This window comes from Protopterus annectens, chromosome 12.part0 (assembly GCF_019279795.1).
Source record: "Protopterus annectens isolate FY-2018-M chromosome 12.part0, PAN1.0, whole genome shotgun sequence".
NCBI classification, from domain to species: Eukaryota; Metazoa; Chordata; order Ceratodontiformes; family Protopteridae; genus Protopterus; species Protopterus annectens.
The window spans coordinates 1,303,348,041-1,303,364,587 of record NC_056746.1 but is presented as its reverse complement, the minus strand read 5'-3'; the positions used below and the strand labels follow the sequence as shown (position 1 = coordinate 1,303,364,587).

At 39.0% G+C, this 16,547-nt stretch overlaps 1 protein-coding gene across 9 annotated transcripts in view; it reads left to right on the top strand.

Moving 5' to 3' along the window:
* MTG2 (mitochondrial ribosome associated GTPase 2) overlaps nt 1-8,186 on the top strand; it is a 108,818-nt gene extending 100,632 nt beyond the window's left edge. For all 9 annotated transcript variants that reach the window (XM_044090365.1, XM_044090367.1, XM_044090361.1 and 6 more), the window contains 2 exons: nt 997-1,135; nt 7,450-8,186. In XM_044090365.1, coding sequence (XP_043946300.1) covers nt 997-1,135; nt 7,450-7,844 — 534 coding nt within the window. In that variant the 3' untranslated portion in view covers nt 7,845-8,186. The remainder of the gene's footprint in view (nt 1-996; nt 1,136-7,449) is intronic.
* Nucleotides 8,187-16,547: the final 8,361 nt, after the last annotated feature.

Below are 16,547 nucleotides of genomic sequence, written 5' to 3'. Positions count from 1 at the left end.
TAGAGGACTTGTGAAAAGATGGATCTACGTTGGCCTCCAGTGGACAAAACTCTGAAAGTAAAATAAAAATAACCCCAATGGGGCACTTATCTGGTGTTGCTAAATATTCAGTACAAAAACAAAGCGCTCAAACCAACTGGCAAAAATGGCGTTCAAACTGGTGGCAAAAGAAGTTCTAGGTAGCTGCATCCATACATCACTTTTATGCCCTACATTTTGTGTGGGGAGCATGTGTGTCACATACAGCGTAAATGAGATTTCTTTTAAGCTTATTTATACAAGCTGCCATGGCAGGACTTCCCCTCTGTCACAAATACTGCAACAGTGATATGGAAGGACATGGTTATTTAGTATAAATTAGCAGCAGAATGATGAAAGCAGAAAATATGCAAGGTGCTTTTTTTAGGTTGGTCTTTTCCCCTGCATCCTGTAATATGGAGATTCTCCACCTTATACATGCTAACTCCATGATCATTGTTTCCCTTAAGAAGTGGGAATACTATGAGGTAGAGCAGTTTTAATGTTGGCATATATTTACCCCCTAATCGCACTTAAATGTTTAGTTTTTAAAATATCACACTTAACCTCTTCAGTATTTCATTAAACATCTGCATTTTTATTATCCATATTTTCTCTCTGCACTAGTTTGGGACTATCGTATGCTGCAGTCCAAGGAGGACTACTGTAGGCAATCACAGATTACTTCTTTCTACATCTATTTTTCCTTCATAAGGTGTATTTACCACAACTGTAGTTCCTATTTAAATCCATATTGACAGTTGTGTGCTGACATCTTGTCTGTGTACCAGCAAACTACCAGTGGATTGTAGAGCTTTTTTCATTTTAGTAATAGAGTACAGATGATTGAGTGTTGTAGAAAGTACAGAAGAGAAAACATTAACATTTAGCATACATCATCTGTGACGTACTTTTACAAAAAGCATATTTTGCATTTGTTAAATATGCATGTAATACTAACTGGCATTTTCCCTGTAGATAGGTTTTCCGAATGTTGGTAAATCCTCCCTTTTGAGGGTCATTTCCAATGCTAAACCAGCTGTGGCTGCCTATCCATTTACTACACTGAACCCTCATGTTGGCATTGTTCACTATCAAGACTTTGAACAAGTAGCAGGTACTGTATGATTTGATTTTTATTTATTAGTTTTCACTAGCGCTACCAAATTTCATAGTTAGCAACACAGGGAGGATGATGATAGTACATAGTTCAACCACGTTTTGTTGTTAGACTTGCATTACGTCTGTGTGTACAATTCAGTTGCTAAGAACAGCCCAGAGTTTGACACTTTTTCCGTAAACCTCTCACTGCACCAAGCTAACATTAATGCACAGAAGCTGATATTTTTGGTAGCGTAGCTCTATTCTGTATTGTTAAAGCCTATTATCCTTTATGCACTGCCAGTGTACCGCAGTGGAATAACAGTAAATAAAAACACTGCTTTGTGATATTAGATTTTAGTCCTGGATATGACGATACCTTTCAACCTGTTTGTGCAAGAATTCTGGACAAAGGTCCAAAATTAAGGCCCACTATTAAATATTGCTCTTATAAAGTTAGAAAGTTTGTAGAGTAACAGGATTTGTATTAACATGCATTTTTTGAAAGATATGAAGTTTGATATTTTAATTCTTTTGATTCCTTTGATTCTTGTAGAGAGAAAGTGTTACTTTGCTGACTTACTTAAATGTCTGTCATTATTTAGTGGTTTCAATCCTCATGTGATAGAACAGAAAATTTTATGAGGAACAAAATAAATATATGAGGTAAAAGTCTGAATATTCTACAAAATTCTGGACAGTTGAGAAGTATGGATATGATCTGCCATTTGGATTTATTATGTCAATGTCTGGCAGTTGGCTTAGAGGATTAAGGAGCTGTGAATGAGCTGTTTCATGTAGACCAGTGGTGCAAGGTTTGATTCCTTCAGCCTCCATTGCCTAACTGTGTGACTCTGAGCAAGTCACGTAACCAGACCTCACTCCTGAGCTGAGTCTGAAAAAGGTCCATGGAGATCAGTGCCCTACTGTGGAAAACAAATGCAAATAAAATATGTGGGGCAGTAGTCAGCCTTAAGTATGGTTTAGTAGTCAGTTCTGGTAATCCGTATGTTATTACCTAGCTCTGGTGTCATGTCCAGTAACTGAAAAGTGTCAATTTTGCTGATCAATTTGTTTCTTGTTATATGTTGGTAGTGTAGCGGGGGTAGAAAAAATGTCTGGATTTTATTTGGAGTAGAGCTACTACTGCAGATAGCATGTGTGTGACTAATGAGTGGCAGTTTGGACTGCAGCAGAGGTTAGCAGTTTACCTGTGGTAAATGACATTAGGTGCAATGTAGCAAGAAATAGTCCTTCACAGCAATGTGCTTTATGTAGACATTATGTAGGGGCCACTAAGGGGGAACACTTTAAACGTTTAACAAAAAGGAATATTGAACTGATCAAAATTCATAAAACTGTTTAGCTGTTAGTCAGTGAGGTATGTTACTAATGCAGTTACTCCATGTACTTTCATACATCATGAAAATTTGATGTTTGGCATTGTAAAATTGGTGTGCCGAATAGTTGTACAGTATGTTTCAAGTTTTTGCTGACTTGTGTAACTTCCCTTCTTATCAAGTTTCTCTCTCAGCTTTGAGGCCCAACTTGGTCCAGTATACCTAAATGAGATAATCTAAATGTGATCAGTTTTAGAGGTCAGTAAACCACAAACCATCAAAAACAGAACTCAAGGAGGTAGTAGACCAGAAGTTTGAAGTATAGCATGGAAGGTCTGGACACAAAACTGGCTATGAGCAGCTAACAGCATTGGTAGCCTCCATTTGCCTACTGTGCAACTTTGAACAAGTCCCTTAACCATTTACTGCTCTAGACCTACTGGGAAATTAGACTAGTTTCCTCAATGGTCTCCTTAATCAAATGCCTAGTACCTACCTATGAACTATGAACCTGTACTGCAGTCTGCTGAATACAGTGGTAAGTTAAGTTTCAGTAATGCTTTGCAGGGGGAGTGAGTCTCCCGTAACTTGGTACAGACTTTTTTATTACCACTCCAAGATTATATAGAGACAAGAAAGGAAATTGCGTTCTACATAACGTTTCCAGCCCTTACCCCATAAATGTTTGATCTCAAAGTGTTAAAGGTAAGCGGATTGGGACAAAGGGGGCTTACCTCATTGCAGTTACAAAACTATTGTGGAAACAATCACCATCTCTTCCATGTTTTCATTTTAATTGTTTTGATTCGTCTGATTTGTTGCAGAGGTAAAGTGTTGCTTTCCTGGCTTATTGGTTTGCTTGCTATTGCATGGCCACCTTTAGGTGGTCTCCTAAGTACTGTACTGTGTAACTAGCAACTGCATCGCCAGAATTAAGGTGTTTGAGATACCCTTTATCATCACAGCTAGGGTTGGTGAGGGCATTTGCCTAATTGTCGTCACTCCCTGTATGCGGTACTTATGCAGTAACATAATACTAGCATGAGCATCTTGTATGTATGAACAAGTTACTGTGTTGTACCCCATGAGTGACTGAGATTGCTGAAATGAGATGCTTGCCATGGGTGGGTGAGATTGTAGAAGTGAGATGTTTGACTACTTTCAAGTACTTTGCTGTACTGATAAGACAGTTCTAAAAGTTTCTTGCCTGTTTTTCCACGGACTGTGGTTAACACACGTGAAAATTCAAGGAAGACCGATGATGGGATGAGAACTGTGACACAAAGCAAATCAAAAGTATAATCTCTTCAGAGCATTAGCAGACAGTCTGTAGGGCCAAAGGAGATGAACTTTGCAAACCATGCTCATTTCTTACCATTCAAATGTAAATATTGCTGATATTTAGTATTCTTTTTAACCAGTTACACAAGTATAATGAAGTTCTGCAACATGATTTTGCCTTTAAATAAGGTGAAGGTAATTTCAGTGGCTTTTTTTACCTTTGTGGTGACTCAGGTGCTTGGTGTGACATCTGGAAAGAGGAAGGAGGACAAGGAGACCTGGTGGTGGAATGAAGAAGTACAGGAGAGTATACAGAGAAAGAGGTTGGCGAAGAAGTGGGACTGTCAGAGTGATGAAGAAAGTTGACGAGTATAAGGAGATGAGGTGCATGGCAAAGAGAGAGGTGGTGAAGGCTAAGGATAAGGCGTATGAAGAGTTGTATAAAAGGTTGGACTCTAAGGAGGGAGAAAAGGACCTGTACCGATTGGCTAGACAGAGGGACCGAGCTAGTAAAGATGTGCAGCAGGTAAGGGTGATAAAGGATAATGAGGGAAACGTACTCACAAGCGAGGAGAGTGTGTTGAGCAGATGGAAAGAGTACTTTGATAGGTTGATGAATGAAGAGAATGAGAGGGAGAGAAGGTTGGATGATGTGCGGATAGTGAATCATGAAGTGCAGTGGATTAGCAAGAAGGAAGTAAGGATAGCTATGAAGAGGATGAAGAACGGAAAAGCTGTTAGTCCAGATGACATACCTGTGGAAGCATGGAGGCGTTTAGGTGAAATGGCAGTGGAGTTTTTAACTAGATTGTTTAATGAAATCTTGGAAAGTGAGAGGATGCCTGAGGAATGGAGAAAAAGTGTTTTGGTACCGATTTTTAAGAATAAGGGTGATGTGCAGAGCTGTAGTAACTACAGAGGGATTAAACTGATCAGTCACAGCATGAAGTTATGGGAAAGAGTAGTGGAAGCTAGGTTAAGAGGTGATGATTAGTGATCAGCAGTATGGTTTCATGCCAGGAAAGAGCACTACAGATGCAATGTTTGCTCTGAGAGTGTTGATGGAGAAGTACAGAGAAGGTCAGAAGGAGTTGCATTGTGTCTTTGTGGATTTAGAGAAAGCATATGACAGGGTGCCTAGAGAGGAGTTGTGGTATTGTATGAGGAAGTCGGGAGTGTCAGAGAAGTATGTAAGAGTGGTACAGGATATGTACGAGGGTAGTGTGACAGCGGTGAGGTCTGCGGTGGGAGTGATGGATATGTTTAAGGTGGAGGTGGGATTACATCAAGGATCAGCTCTGAACCCTTTCTTATTTGCAATGGTGATGGACAGGTTGACAGACGGGATCAGACAGGAGTCCCCGTGGACTATGATGTTTGCAGATGACATTGTGATCTGTAGTGAGAGTAGGGAACAGGTGGAGGAGACCCTGGAGAGATGGAGATATGCTCTAGAGAGAAGAGGAATGAAGGTCAGCAGGGCTAAGACAGAATATATGTGTGTTTATGAGAGGGAGGATAGAGGAATGGTGAGGATGCAGGGAGTAGAGGTTGAGAAGGTGGATGAGTTTAAGTACTTAGGATCAACAGTTCAGAGTAATGGGGAGTGTGGAAGAGAGGTGAAGGAGAGAGTACAGGCGGGATGGAGTGGGTGGAGAAAGAGTGTCAGGAGTGATTTGTGACAGACCAGTACCAGTAAGAGTGAAAGGGAAGGTCTTCAAGAGGGTAGTGAGACCAGCTATATTATATGGATTGGAGACAGTGGCACTGACAAAAAGGCAGGAGTCAGAGCTTGACTTGGCAGAGATGAAGATGTTAAGATTTGCACTGGGTGTGACAAGGATGGAAAGGATTAGGAATAAATATATTAGAGAGTCAGCCCAGGTTGGAAGGTTTGGAGACAAAGCCAGAGAGGCAAGATTACGTTGGTTTGGACATGTGCTGAGGAGGGATGCAGAGTATATTGGGAAAAAGATGCTAAGAATGAAGCTGCCAGGTAACAGGAAAAGAGGGAGGCCTAAGATAAGGTTTATGGATGTGGTGAGAGAGGACATGCAGGTGGTTGGTGTGACAGAGCAAGATGCAGTGGACAGGAAGAAATGGAAACAGTTGATCTGCTGTGGCGACCCCTAACGGGAGCAGCCGAAAGAAGAATGTGACTCAGCTTATGCTCGAGATCTTTTGGATTAAGTTGTGGGTTTCCACCACTACTTTAGAGAATTATTTTAAGCTTTTTTGGTATAATACAGCTAGGCTGAACAGGATTAGAACAGAACTTTCAAGGTAGTGGATTTTGTAGGTGATGTAAAGTGACAAATTCTGTAATTTGAGCTGATGGAAAATTCATGTATGAAGGGTTTTTAATGTATTTAATTTGTGGAGAATCGGGCTGACAGGTTATGAATAAAATTTAGTTTCTATAAATGTCAGTTGTACATTTGAGCTCTAACAGCTTGAGTTGTGGACTTTTATTTGCTCAACAGAGATGTGTGTAATGGCCCATTCTGGCGAGAACTTCATCTAGAAATGGAATGCAATTTATCTTTGAGCATCATAGCATATGAGATTAAGTACTTTTTGGTAGAACTCTTTGTCATACAGCCTTTTTGTGTGCAATGTGATCAAACTGTGTAGTTTTATTTCACATTAACAAAGCCACGTTAAGATAGCTGTGCACTGTTTTGGTCAGTACCGTAGGAAATCTGATATCACTGCATCTTTACTGTTACAGCAAGGACAACAGTGGTGAGATAGGTGTTTTTCTGTAACGCATGCAATTTGTTAACCTAAAAAAGGTCTCCTTAGAAAACAGACTACTGTAGGAAGAGCCCATTTAATATTTGGATTATGGTAAACTGAGGAACTGACAATGATGGCAGTATTAAAAGGGAGTGTTTCATACATAGAAGTGTATAAAAGTGGACCAGAGGAAGCTGTAGATAGTACAGGGGGTTATAAAATCTTGTGGAATAAATTACCAGACTTGAATATACTTGCAAGAAGCACTCGATTTAGTTTCTGCAGTAATTTACTTCACTGTTTTTACAGAATTTCACCATTACTGCTATTACTTCATGTAAAACACACTTTAGATGGGTTAGGTTGCAGGACCAAGGTGATTGACAACAGTACTGGTAGCTAGTATGGACTAAGAAGCACTGAATGGGAATTTAGACTAGTAACGGCATCATTGTCTAGTTTTGAAACGTTTTCAGTATATAATAATTTTGATGAAGGGTATGTATGGTATTCCAAAGAATGCAGCTCTGCATACTTACTGAAATATTCATTTATACATCCCAACCCACCCCAAAGAAGAGGCAACTCTTCTTTAGGCTCTGTGTCATTCTGTCTCTGCATTTCCTTGCTATTTGTTTGGCTTCTTAGTTTATTAACAGACCCAGGATTTCACTGTTAGATGCAGGTTTTCTGCTGCTGTTTGCATACAGAACTATCTGGAATTTACAAAAAAGGAGCATATTTGCAGAGCATAAATAATTACCTGGCTTTTTGATTGAAGCAGAATTGCATATTAACGTTTGCATTATTTATGCTAAGGGTTATTGTGAAATCAATTTGTCATCCACCTTGTAGATGGGACTATATAGTGTTACTTTTTTGGCTATAGTTTAAGATTGTTCAATATCATCAGAAATTAAAAATGTATATTTTCTTGTTTCTGATAATATCTTTGTTTGTTTTATTTTAGTTGCCGATATTCCTGGTATAATCAAAGATGCACATAAGAACAGAGGCTTGGGTACTACATTCCTGAAACATGTAGAACGCTGTCGCTTTCTTTTGTTTGTGTTGGATCTCTCTCTACCCAAGCCGTGGACACAGTATGATGATCTAAAGTATGAATTAGAACAGTATGACAAAGAACTCTCTCAGAGACCACACGCTATCATAGGGAATAAAATTGACCTCCCAGAATCAAAAGTCAATCTTTGTCTTCTTCGCGAGAAGCTAACTGAGCGAGTTATCCCAGTGTCTGCACTAACAGGAGAAAATATTGAGGAGTTAATATCTCATCTGAGGACATTGTATGATAGGTACTTGGAGACTGATAAGAAACATAGATTGACACCACTAAAATGGTAGGAGTTATGGAGTGCCAGACGTAAGCTGGAACTTGTGTATCTGTAAAGGCAGCAGTACTGGAAGCACACTGGGTATGGAGCGCTGTGCTAACATATTGCTGATCTTATTTGCAGCGGAATGTGACAGTGTCTCAGAGGTCATAGGAGAAACTGACCAGAACCACAAATTCAGCCAAGCACTTTGATAAAACACACTTGTTTATATCATCAAGCCTTTTACCGCTAAACAGTTAAATGTGGCACTAAATACTGTTCATCCAACCAGTGCCTCATATTTCAACACTCGTAGCAGTTTATTTGGGGCTGGTGAGCAAAGTTGCAATAAATTGTTTTTTTAACTCTTTTGAGGCCTTTGCATAATTAATATTACTCAATTTTTTTTGTTTGATATATTGATGCTGCTGTCTTAACTTCTTAGTTTAAGCAAAACTGTCACTTCTTTCCATGTAAGGGAGCCTGTTTTAGAAATGAATCTCAGTTTCATATATTAGAACTTGGGCAGCTTAGTTTTGAGAACATGTCAGTTGCACTTTCTGTGCTGTATGCCGAAAGAATGTCCCAGCAGAGTCTGACCTGTTGACGTAGCTGTGAAGTACCATACTGCACCACTGGTGACCTGGGTTTGATTAGTTGATCTGGAGCCAAGGAGTTATGTTGAAGTTGGATTAAGTGGCTACTCCGCTGCCGTAGGCTAGTCCTGGGTATGTCTAGTAAAGGGCATGGAAGTCATGCCCATCACCACATTCAGCTGTCTGCTGTCATTGTTTTGATGCATACACCTGGCTTTAAATATACATGTAGTACGTGCTGTGCTTATCTTCAGGCGGGAGAAAAGTGCAAGTATCCACATGTGACATGAAAACATTCTACTTATTTCATCTGCATTGAGGAGACAGAGTTTGGGCCCCTTAGCAGTTCAGGATGGCTGTTGCCATTTTTGTAGACCATATTTCTACTGAGCTCCACACAATATTGTGTACTCTGCATTTGTGCTATAAATCAATCTCTGTCTAGTGTATGTATTATATTACTTTCCTGTAAATTGTATTTTCATAAGTTTTATGGCATACTGCATGACTAATTCATAGTATTATAGGGTCTATATGACAGTATCGAATGGACTAAATAGCGAATGCTATTTAGTCGATCCGATACTGTTGAAATGGCAAAATAGTGAAGTCACAGAACATCAAATTTTTTCACAGGGAAAAAATTTGGTGGGCTGTCTTCGGGACTTTGCCATTTCCTCCACTATGGTGTGATCTCGGAGTTGGTATATTTAAGTAGGGGGGGGTGTGGGGGGCACAGCCCCCCACTTTAAATTTGTGTTTAAGGGTTTTTTTTTTTTTTTTAACGGAGCAGTGAATTTTTTCCCTGGGAAAAAATTTCCTGTTCCATTTGTGCGATATTTTGTTGTTTAGATATTATCGGTACGATGAAATAGCGTTCGCTATTTTCATCGCTTGTTTGTGTCTTTCGGCTTTTCCCGGTTAGGGGTCGCCACAGCGGAACTCCCATCCGCTAATGATTGGCAGTTGATTTTTACGTACCGGCTTGCCAGGCCTGACGCACAACCTTCAATGAAGGTACGCCCATTCACGCATGTCTCCACGCAGAAGACGCTGTAGCTGAGAATCGAACCGACATATACTTTTTTAGTGAAAATCTTTTCTTCTTGGCACCCCAGTGAAGCTTGATCTTCTCAGATGGACAGTCCCAGTCAAAAAATATAAATAAGCTGTAACTGTAGGTTTCTGGACCAGATTCAGACTAAACACTCTTCAGAGAAGGGACCCAATCAGAGTCAGTTCCTAAAAAGCATTTCACCTTGGATTTGATAGGACATGGACAGAAGATGGGTCTTGTGAGTTAAAGGAACTTCAAAGCTCACTGAAGTACAGCTGGAAGGATAGGTTTTATCAACCCTGCTGGAGCTGACAAGTTAGTAGAGCCAGAGGACAGGTCCTTCCTTGTGTCTGAGAGAGGATAAAATAAAAAGAAAGCAAATACAAAATAAAATCCACGATCTTTACTGGCTGAGAGATTTCACTTAACTGTGTCTTGGAAGTTTTTAGATAGCCACATAACCATTGCCATTACATTTTTTTCAATTCATTTGTTTAGAATTTAACGCCCATTTCATCATATTCATAGTCTCGGGTATATCCAAGCCTATCCCAGAAAACAGTAGATGTACAACAGAGAACTAATCCTGAATAGAGCTTTGGTTACTTCACACAGGTACATGCTAACACACAGAGACACACACACACACACACACACACACACACACACACACACACACACACACACACACACACACACACAGCCCTACAGAGAGAGAGGGTTACCAGTTGAAACATGCTTGAGATGTTAAAGGAAGCTGGAGCATGTCATAAACTGTTTTAAAGTATCTAATTTTGCCTTTTAAACAAGTAATTGAAAAATGCTTTCTTTACAAGGAATATAAAAATAAGTCATTTAGGAGAAATTTATTAGGCAGTTTGCATCGATTGCCAAGGATGTAAGTGTTGCTCCCTCTTGGAGATTGTGGTAAAACCCTTCAGTGTCTCTTTCCACTTTAATACATGTGCAGCACTGCACAGACTGTAGGCTTTGATAATTAAATATGGAAATAATTCACAGCAGTAAAACAGTAATGCAGCATGTATTAGAAATTCTATATGTATGGCCCACAAAGGATAGTTAAAGTAGACCCATTGAGGTTTTCTGCTTGAAATGTGGAATGCTCCACAAAATTGAGATGGTTTAAAAACTGGATTTCATTCAGAACAGTGATTTAACAGTTTGTTGCCTTTGTACGATGTCATGATTAATTATGACTGTTTCTTTTGGAATGGAACTAGTCACATGTAAGTATTTGGCAGTTAGCATGTTAGTATTTTACTAACTATGCTTCTGTATGTCAGTGCGTTGTCTGAAATAACTTTTTTTTTTAAATCAGAGCCTGGAGCAAGCTAGAAGAATTCCCATTCTTTAGAAACAAATGCATACCAGTGTTTTTCTTAACCCATGCAAGCTAGCTGACCAGCTGACATCTGCTGTCCAACAACATATCTCAGCAACCCATTCATTCCTTATAAGGCACTAAAATTCTGGAAGTCCAGTAGTAAAAATGTTTTCTTTCTTGTTTAGCTCTGTACTCTACCACTTTCCTTGATTTTATAGGCATGTAGTGGCCTCAACACAACAAGTGTGCAGTTGTACGATAAAACCTGTACACAGTCCATCCCATCCACCAGGTGTGCTGCCCCAGCATTTGATTCTGTTCCTATGGAAGCCAAGCTAGTGGCCCACCATTCATCCTTTCCTTCCCAGACACTGCTCTGTAGACTAATTGCTAATCAAAACCTGAATTATTAATTGTATGGCTACAGCTGGTAGACTGTGTTGCTGACATTTAACAAAAAACGGTACCGATGGATGGTGTAGAAGAGACTATATGGAGCAATGTACTTGGTGCTCAGAAGATTATTTTTAAAAGGTGCTGTTAGTAATGGACACCAACAGTGTGTGCTTCCCAATCAAAGGTTTAAAATAAAGTTAGTGTTACTATAATATTTTCTGATTTGGAACCTTTTCCCCATCTTTTTTGTATCAATAATGTTGCTTACTGTTGGTATATATGATGTATAGTAACCCACTTGTACGTAATCTGATGGGTGGGGATACTACATTTCAAACTTAGGATCCAAACAGAGAAAAAAAAAGTTTCCCTGAGATATGTTTATAGAAGGAGAAAGGCAAGCAACTTGCACAGGTTCTTCCCATGGGAAGCCACACTGAGAGTGTGAGATGGAGAAGGGGAGTTGTTTTTGGCTGAGTAACAGGAAAGTAAAAGAGCAGATAACATTAGAACTCACAGAGACAGACTGGTAGCCCATACATCTTGTTATGAGTAGTATAGCAATGTTCAGGAGACGAGAATAAAATCACTAGTAACATATTTTGTTAACCACATTTCTGACATCAGAAAGATGTTTAACAGGGTTGACGTTTTGCCAGTTGCAGAGTACAATCATGACACACACTGTATTTACAGTTTTAACTTGGGGTAGTTATAAAAATGAAGAAGAATTGGCTTTGAACAGATTTATGAGGGTGGTCCAATGACTAAAGAAGAGAAGTCCAAACGAAATAAGTCACCGCTCAGCCGAATGAGATGCAAAGGTTTATTGTAAAGCAACACACTTCTGCTTTTCATCCTGCTCCAATCGCAAAACTTCTTCCGACAAATTAATTACAAACTACAATGCCCTTAAATACTTACTAATCAAGCAATCAGATCTGTTAATTGAAAAAAGCTACAAAATAGTGTATCCAAGAACAGTTTATCGCTTCTGTGAAATTGTATAAAAACTTATTAATAAAAACGTGTATAAAAACATGTATATAGAAACTCCAGCATATAAAAGCCTATAATCAGTTTACACTTCTTCTACTAAACTTCTACTTTAAAATGTGTGTGGATATGTGTATACTTTATTTCTAAATAAAAATTAAAATGAAAAGTTAAACATAAACGTTAAAATTATTTTGCAACTAGGATTCTCTATCAGGTTGTGATTTAACCAGTAGAAAATAGTAATTATACTGCAGACAATAATAAAAGCTATCTAATGAGGCTCTTGAGCCTCAAAATACATTTAATCGATAGGTAGTCATTAAGACCAGGAAAGCTACTTGCATCTAAACGTAATTGCCAAACTAATTCTAATTTTTCTAGTAGTAATGAAGATGGACCTCACATTAACTGGCACCATATCTATCCCTTTAAAACTAAACTCATGTTCAGGATAGGTGTCTATGTGTTTGGCCAAGGCATTTTCGCATTTATTTTTGTTAATGCAATACTGGTGCTCGTATACACGTTCCCTCAGCTTCCTGTCAGTTTTCCCGACATAGAAAGCTGGGCAGTGGTTGCACTTGGCTAAATAAACTACCCCTTTGGTTTGACAATCGATTTTGTGGTTAATGTTAAATTTAGTGTTCCCCACAACTAAAGAAGACCCCGTGGTCATAAATTTACAAAATCTACACATGTTGCATTTAAACATGCCTTTTCTAATCTTAAAAGAATTATTATCTCCTTCTAAAATGCCTTTTAGATTCATGCCCTTTCTAAACACAATTCTTGGTTGATCTGTAAGACTTTGTCTTATTGAATTCTCATTAGTGAGGAAACGCCATTTTTTTAGTATTATAGATTTGATGCCGCCAGCATCGACACTAAAAGTACAAATAAAGTTGTGTTCAACTGGTGAATTTTCCAAGGTAGATACCGAAGGTGGGTGATTCTGCCCTTGGCTCAAAATTGGTACATAAAAGCCAGTGTCTCTCTTGGATTAGACTTCGTATGTCACTTCCAGTACCAACCCAAGGGAATGCCCCCTTTTGATGAACATGTCTTTTAATAAGTCACATTCCAACAAGAAGTCATCTTTTTTGGAGACCATTCGTGCGGCTCTAACAAGTTGCCCTTTCACAACTGATTTCTTCTGTGACACGGGATGACAACTTGAGTAATGGAGAAAGGCATTAGAGTAAGTCTCCTTCCTGAAAATTCTGGAGACGCAACAGGCTTTGCTATGATCCTTTGAAAGTTCCACATCCAGGTATGCTGTCTTCTCAGTGCAAAAAGAAAATGTGAACTGTAGGAATGTAGTGGTGGAATTTAAATATGACAACAAGTCTGTTGCCTGGGTAGAGTCTCCTTCAAATAAGATGAATATGTTGTCCAAAAAGCGTGTATAAAAGTGAATGCTTTTGGACGCACCAGTACTGTCATTCAGTAGGAAGTGGTTCTCCCAGTATGCCATTACTAGGTTGGTGAAGCTGGCCCCGCAAGGAGATCCCATCGCTACGCCAATTTTTTGAAGATAGAATCTGTTGTCAAAAGTCACAAAGTTGCAAGATAAAATAATATCAAGCAGTTCACCCACCAGATCCAATTCCTCACGTGTGGCTCCATTTTTGTGCATAGTTGCCAAAGCCCATTCCATACGCTCACCATGAGGGATGGAAGAATAGAGATCTTTAACATCCACTGTTAGGAAGTTTCTTTCGACGTGAAAGGTAAAATTATTAATCTATCATGGAAAGACCAAGAATCCTTACAAATTTGGTCTTCCGATAAAATATATTTTTTTCATATAAAAATCTGCAAGCTTTGCACAAGCATATGTTATGCTGTTTCTTGCATCCACTAAGGGACGCATTGGGAGGTCTTGCAAGTTCTTATGAATTTTAGGAGTGCCAAAAAATATTGGTATCCTTGAGGCTGGCATCTTAAGATAGTTAAACATGTGGACATCAATCCAGGCTTCGATTAACATGTCATTGATGTAAGAATTGATTCTGTTATAAGCAATGTTCATGTCATTCCTGGATACCTCCTCATAAGAATCCGTTGAAATGATCTTAATCATACTGTCCACATAATCATCCTTGCCCATGATGACCAAGCCTCCCCCTTTATCAGGTTGCATGATCCTAACTGGGGCCTCCTGAAGAATTTTAAGCATACCTCTTTCATATTGGGTGATGTTAGGTTTTGTGAGGTACACCCGAGGTCTCTGTTTTAAAACACTATGAATGTCTAATTCACAAGTCTTCTCAAATAATAATAGAGCAGGATGAAGAGGGGGGTTATATACACTAGAAATACAAAAGTCCGGTTTGGGGCTTTTGTTGTGGCCCAACAGTATTTTCAAATTTAAGCTCCTAGCAAAACTCTTAAGGTCAATAAGTGCCCTAGCTACATCTGCCCGGGCTGTAGGAACGAACTTAAATCCCTTGGGTAGTAAATCTACCAGTTCGGGTGCAATGTCAAGGTCAGAGTAATTAAAAATTTTGAAGTCTTTACTAGAATTAAAAATCACCCTGCAGTTGTTATTCACATTAGGAATAGTCATCGGCATTGGAAAAATCATTTCCTCCGATTCCTTTTCCTGTTCTGTTTCTTGCCACGAGCAGGGCTGTGATTGAAGGCCCTGTTCTGAAAATTTGTATTGTTTGCAACCGTGTGGTGAAGTGATTCGCCCGGTGGGTTGTTATTATTCCTATTACAAAAACGTTCACTTTTCCTTATATTGTTGTTAACTGTTGTTGTTATCTTCCAAAAGTTCCACTCTCTCGGGGGAAGTGTTACACCCAGGTTCTTGTGGCGCTCTTGCCTCAAGTAGATAATTCCCCTGGGAAGGTGGTGGTTTTGTCTATAATCTTTGAGATCCCGGTTTAATTTTTTAACTTTGGTGGTTATTATTCCTATTACAAAAACGTTCACTTTTCCTTATATTGTTGTTAACTGTTGTTGTTATCTTCCAAAAGTTCCACTCTCTCGGGGGAAGTGTTACACCCAGGTTCTTGTGGCGCTCTTGCCTCAAGTAGATAATTCCCCTGGGAAGGTGGTGGTTTTGTCTATAATCTTTGAGATCCCGGTTTAATTTTTTAACTTTGGTGGTTTTCAGCTTAGTCATATATTGATCTATGCTGTTATAGATTCTTTCATAATCAAACCGGTAACGTAAGTAATCTTGATCTACTTTTACTGAATTGTCCAACACAGTTGTTTCCTGAATCAACATATTAATGTTGTTCTGGTAATGGGTGCGTAACAATTCTAATAACTCAAACCCATGTTTATCAAATAAACACAGTAACTGCTTGTGAAACAATGAACCTTTAGCAAGCCCAGTCAGGTATTGCCATGACCTAAGCCCTTTTGGTATAATTTTTAAACGCCAACATTCCCAGAAGTAAGCAACTTCCAGTTGTAATTTTCTCAACTTGACCAACTTCTGGTCATGTTCTTGCAATTTAAAAGATAAATCAGTACCTAAAGGCTCCAAAAGTTCCAGGTTACTGTTTTGTGTGCAGTCGTCAAAAACGAACGGTCTTTCTATCCAATTCCCAAATGAAAAAGCCTCTTGTGTGTTATTAAGCATATTCCCTTCTGTTTGGTTTGTGTTAAAGGGACCTATGTTCGAAGTATCCGTTCCATGATTGTTGCTCCCTGGTTTATGGCCCAAATTAGGTGTTACTACTCCCCGTTCCGGTGTTGTAGTCCTCGGATGATGAAGATTGTTGCCCGAGGCAAGGTGCGCATTAATAGCGCCAGAAGAAGCTGAAATTCTCGAGCCCTCATTGAACTCTTGAGGGCCGAGTTGTTCTAGATGCTGTGCTGTCTCCACTCTCCTTGATAAGGAGTCGACCTTCTGTGTTAAGCACTCGATTAGTGCTGTTAGATTCCCACATTCCTCAGTCTGGCTTAAAAAAATAGGCGTGCTGGTGACAGTTCCGCTGGCCATTTACAAGCAGACTGTTACAAAAACAAAACTCCAAGTACACTCAAAACAAATAGGTGAAGTCCAAATGAAATAAGTCACCGCTCAGCCAAATGAGATGCAAAGGTTTATTGTAAAGCAACACACTTCTGCTTTTCGTCCTGCTCCAATTGCAAAACTTCTTCAGACAAATTAATTACAAACTACAATGCCCTTAAATACTTACTAATCAAGCGATCAAGTCTGTTAATTGAAAAAAGCTACAAAGTAGTGTATCCAAGAACAGTTTATCGCTTCTATGAAATTGTATAAAAACTTATTTATAAAAACGTGTATAAAAACATGTATATAGAAACTCCAGCATATAAAAGCCTATAATCAGTTTACACTTCTTCTAC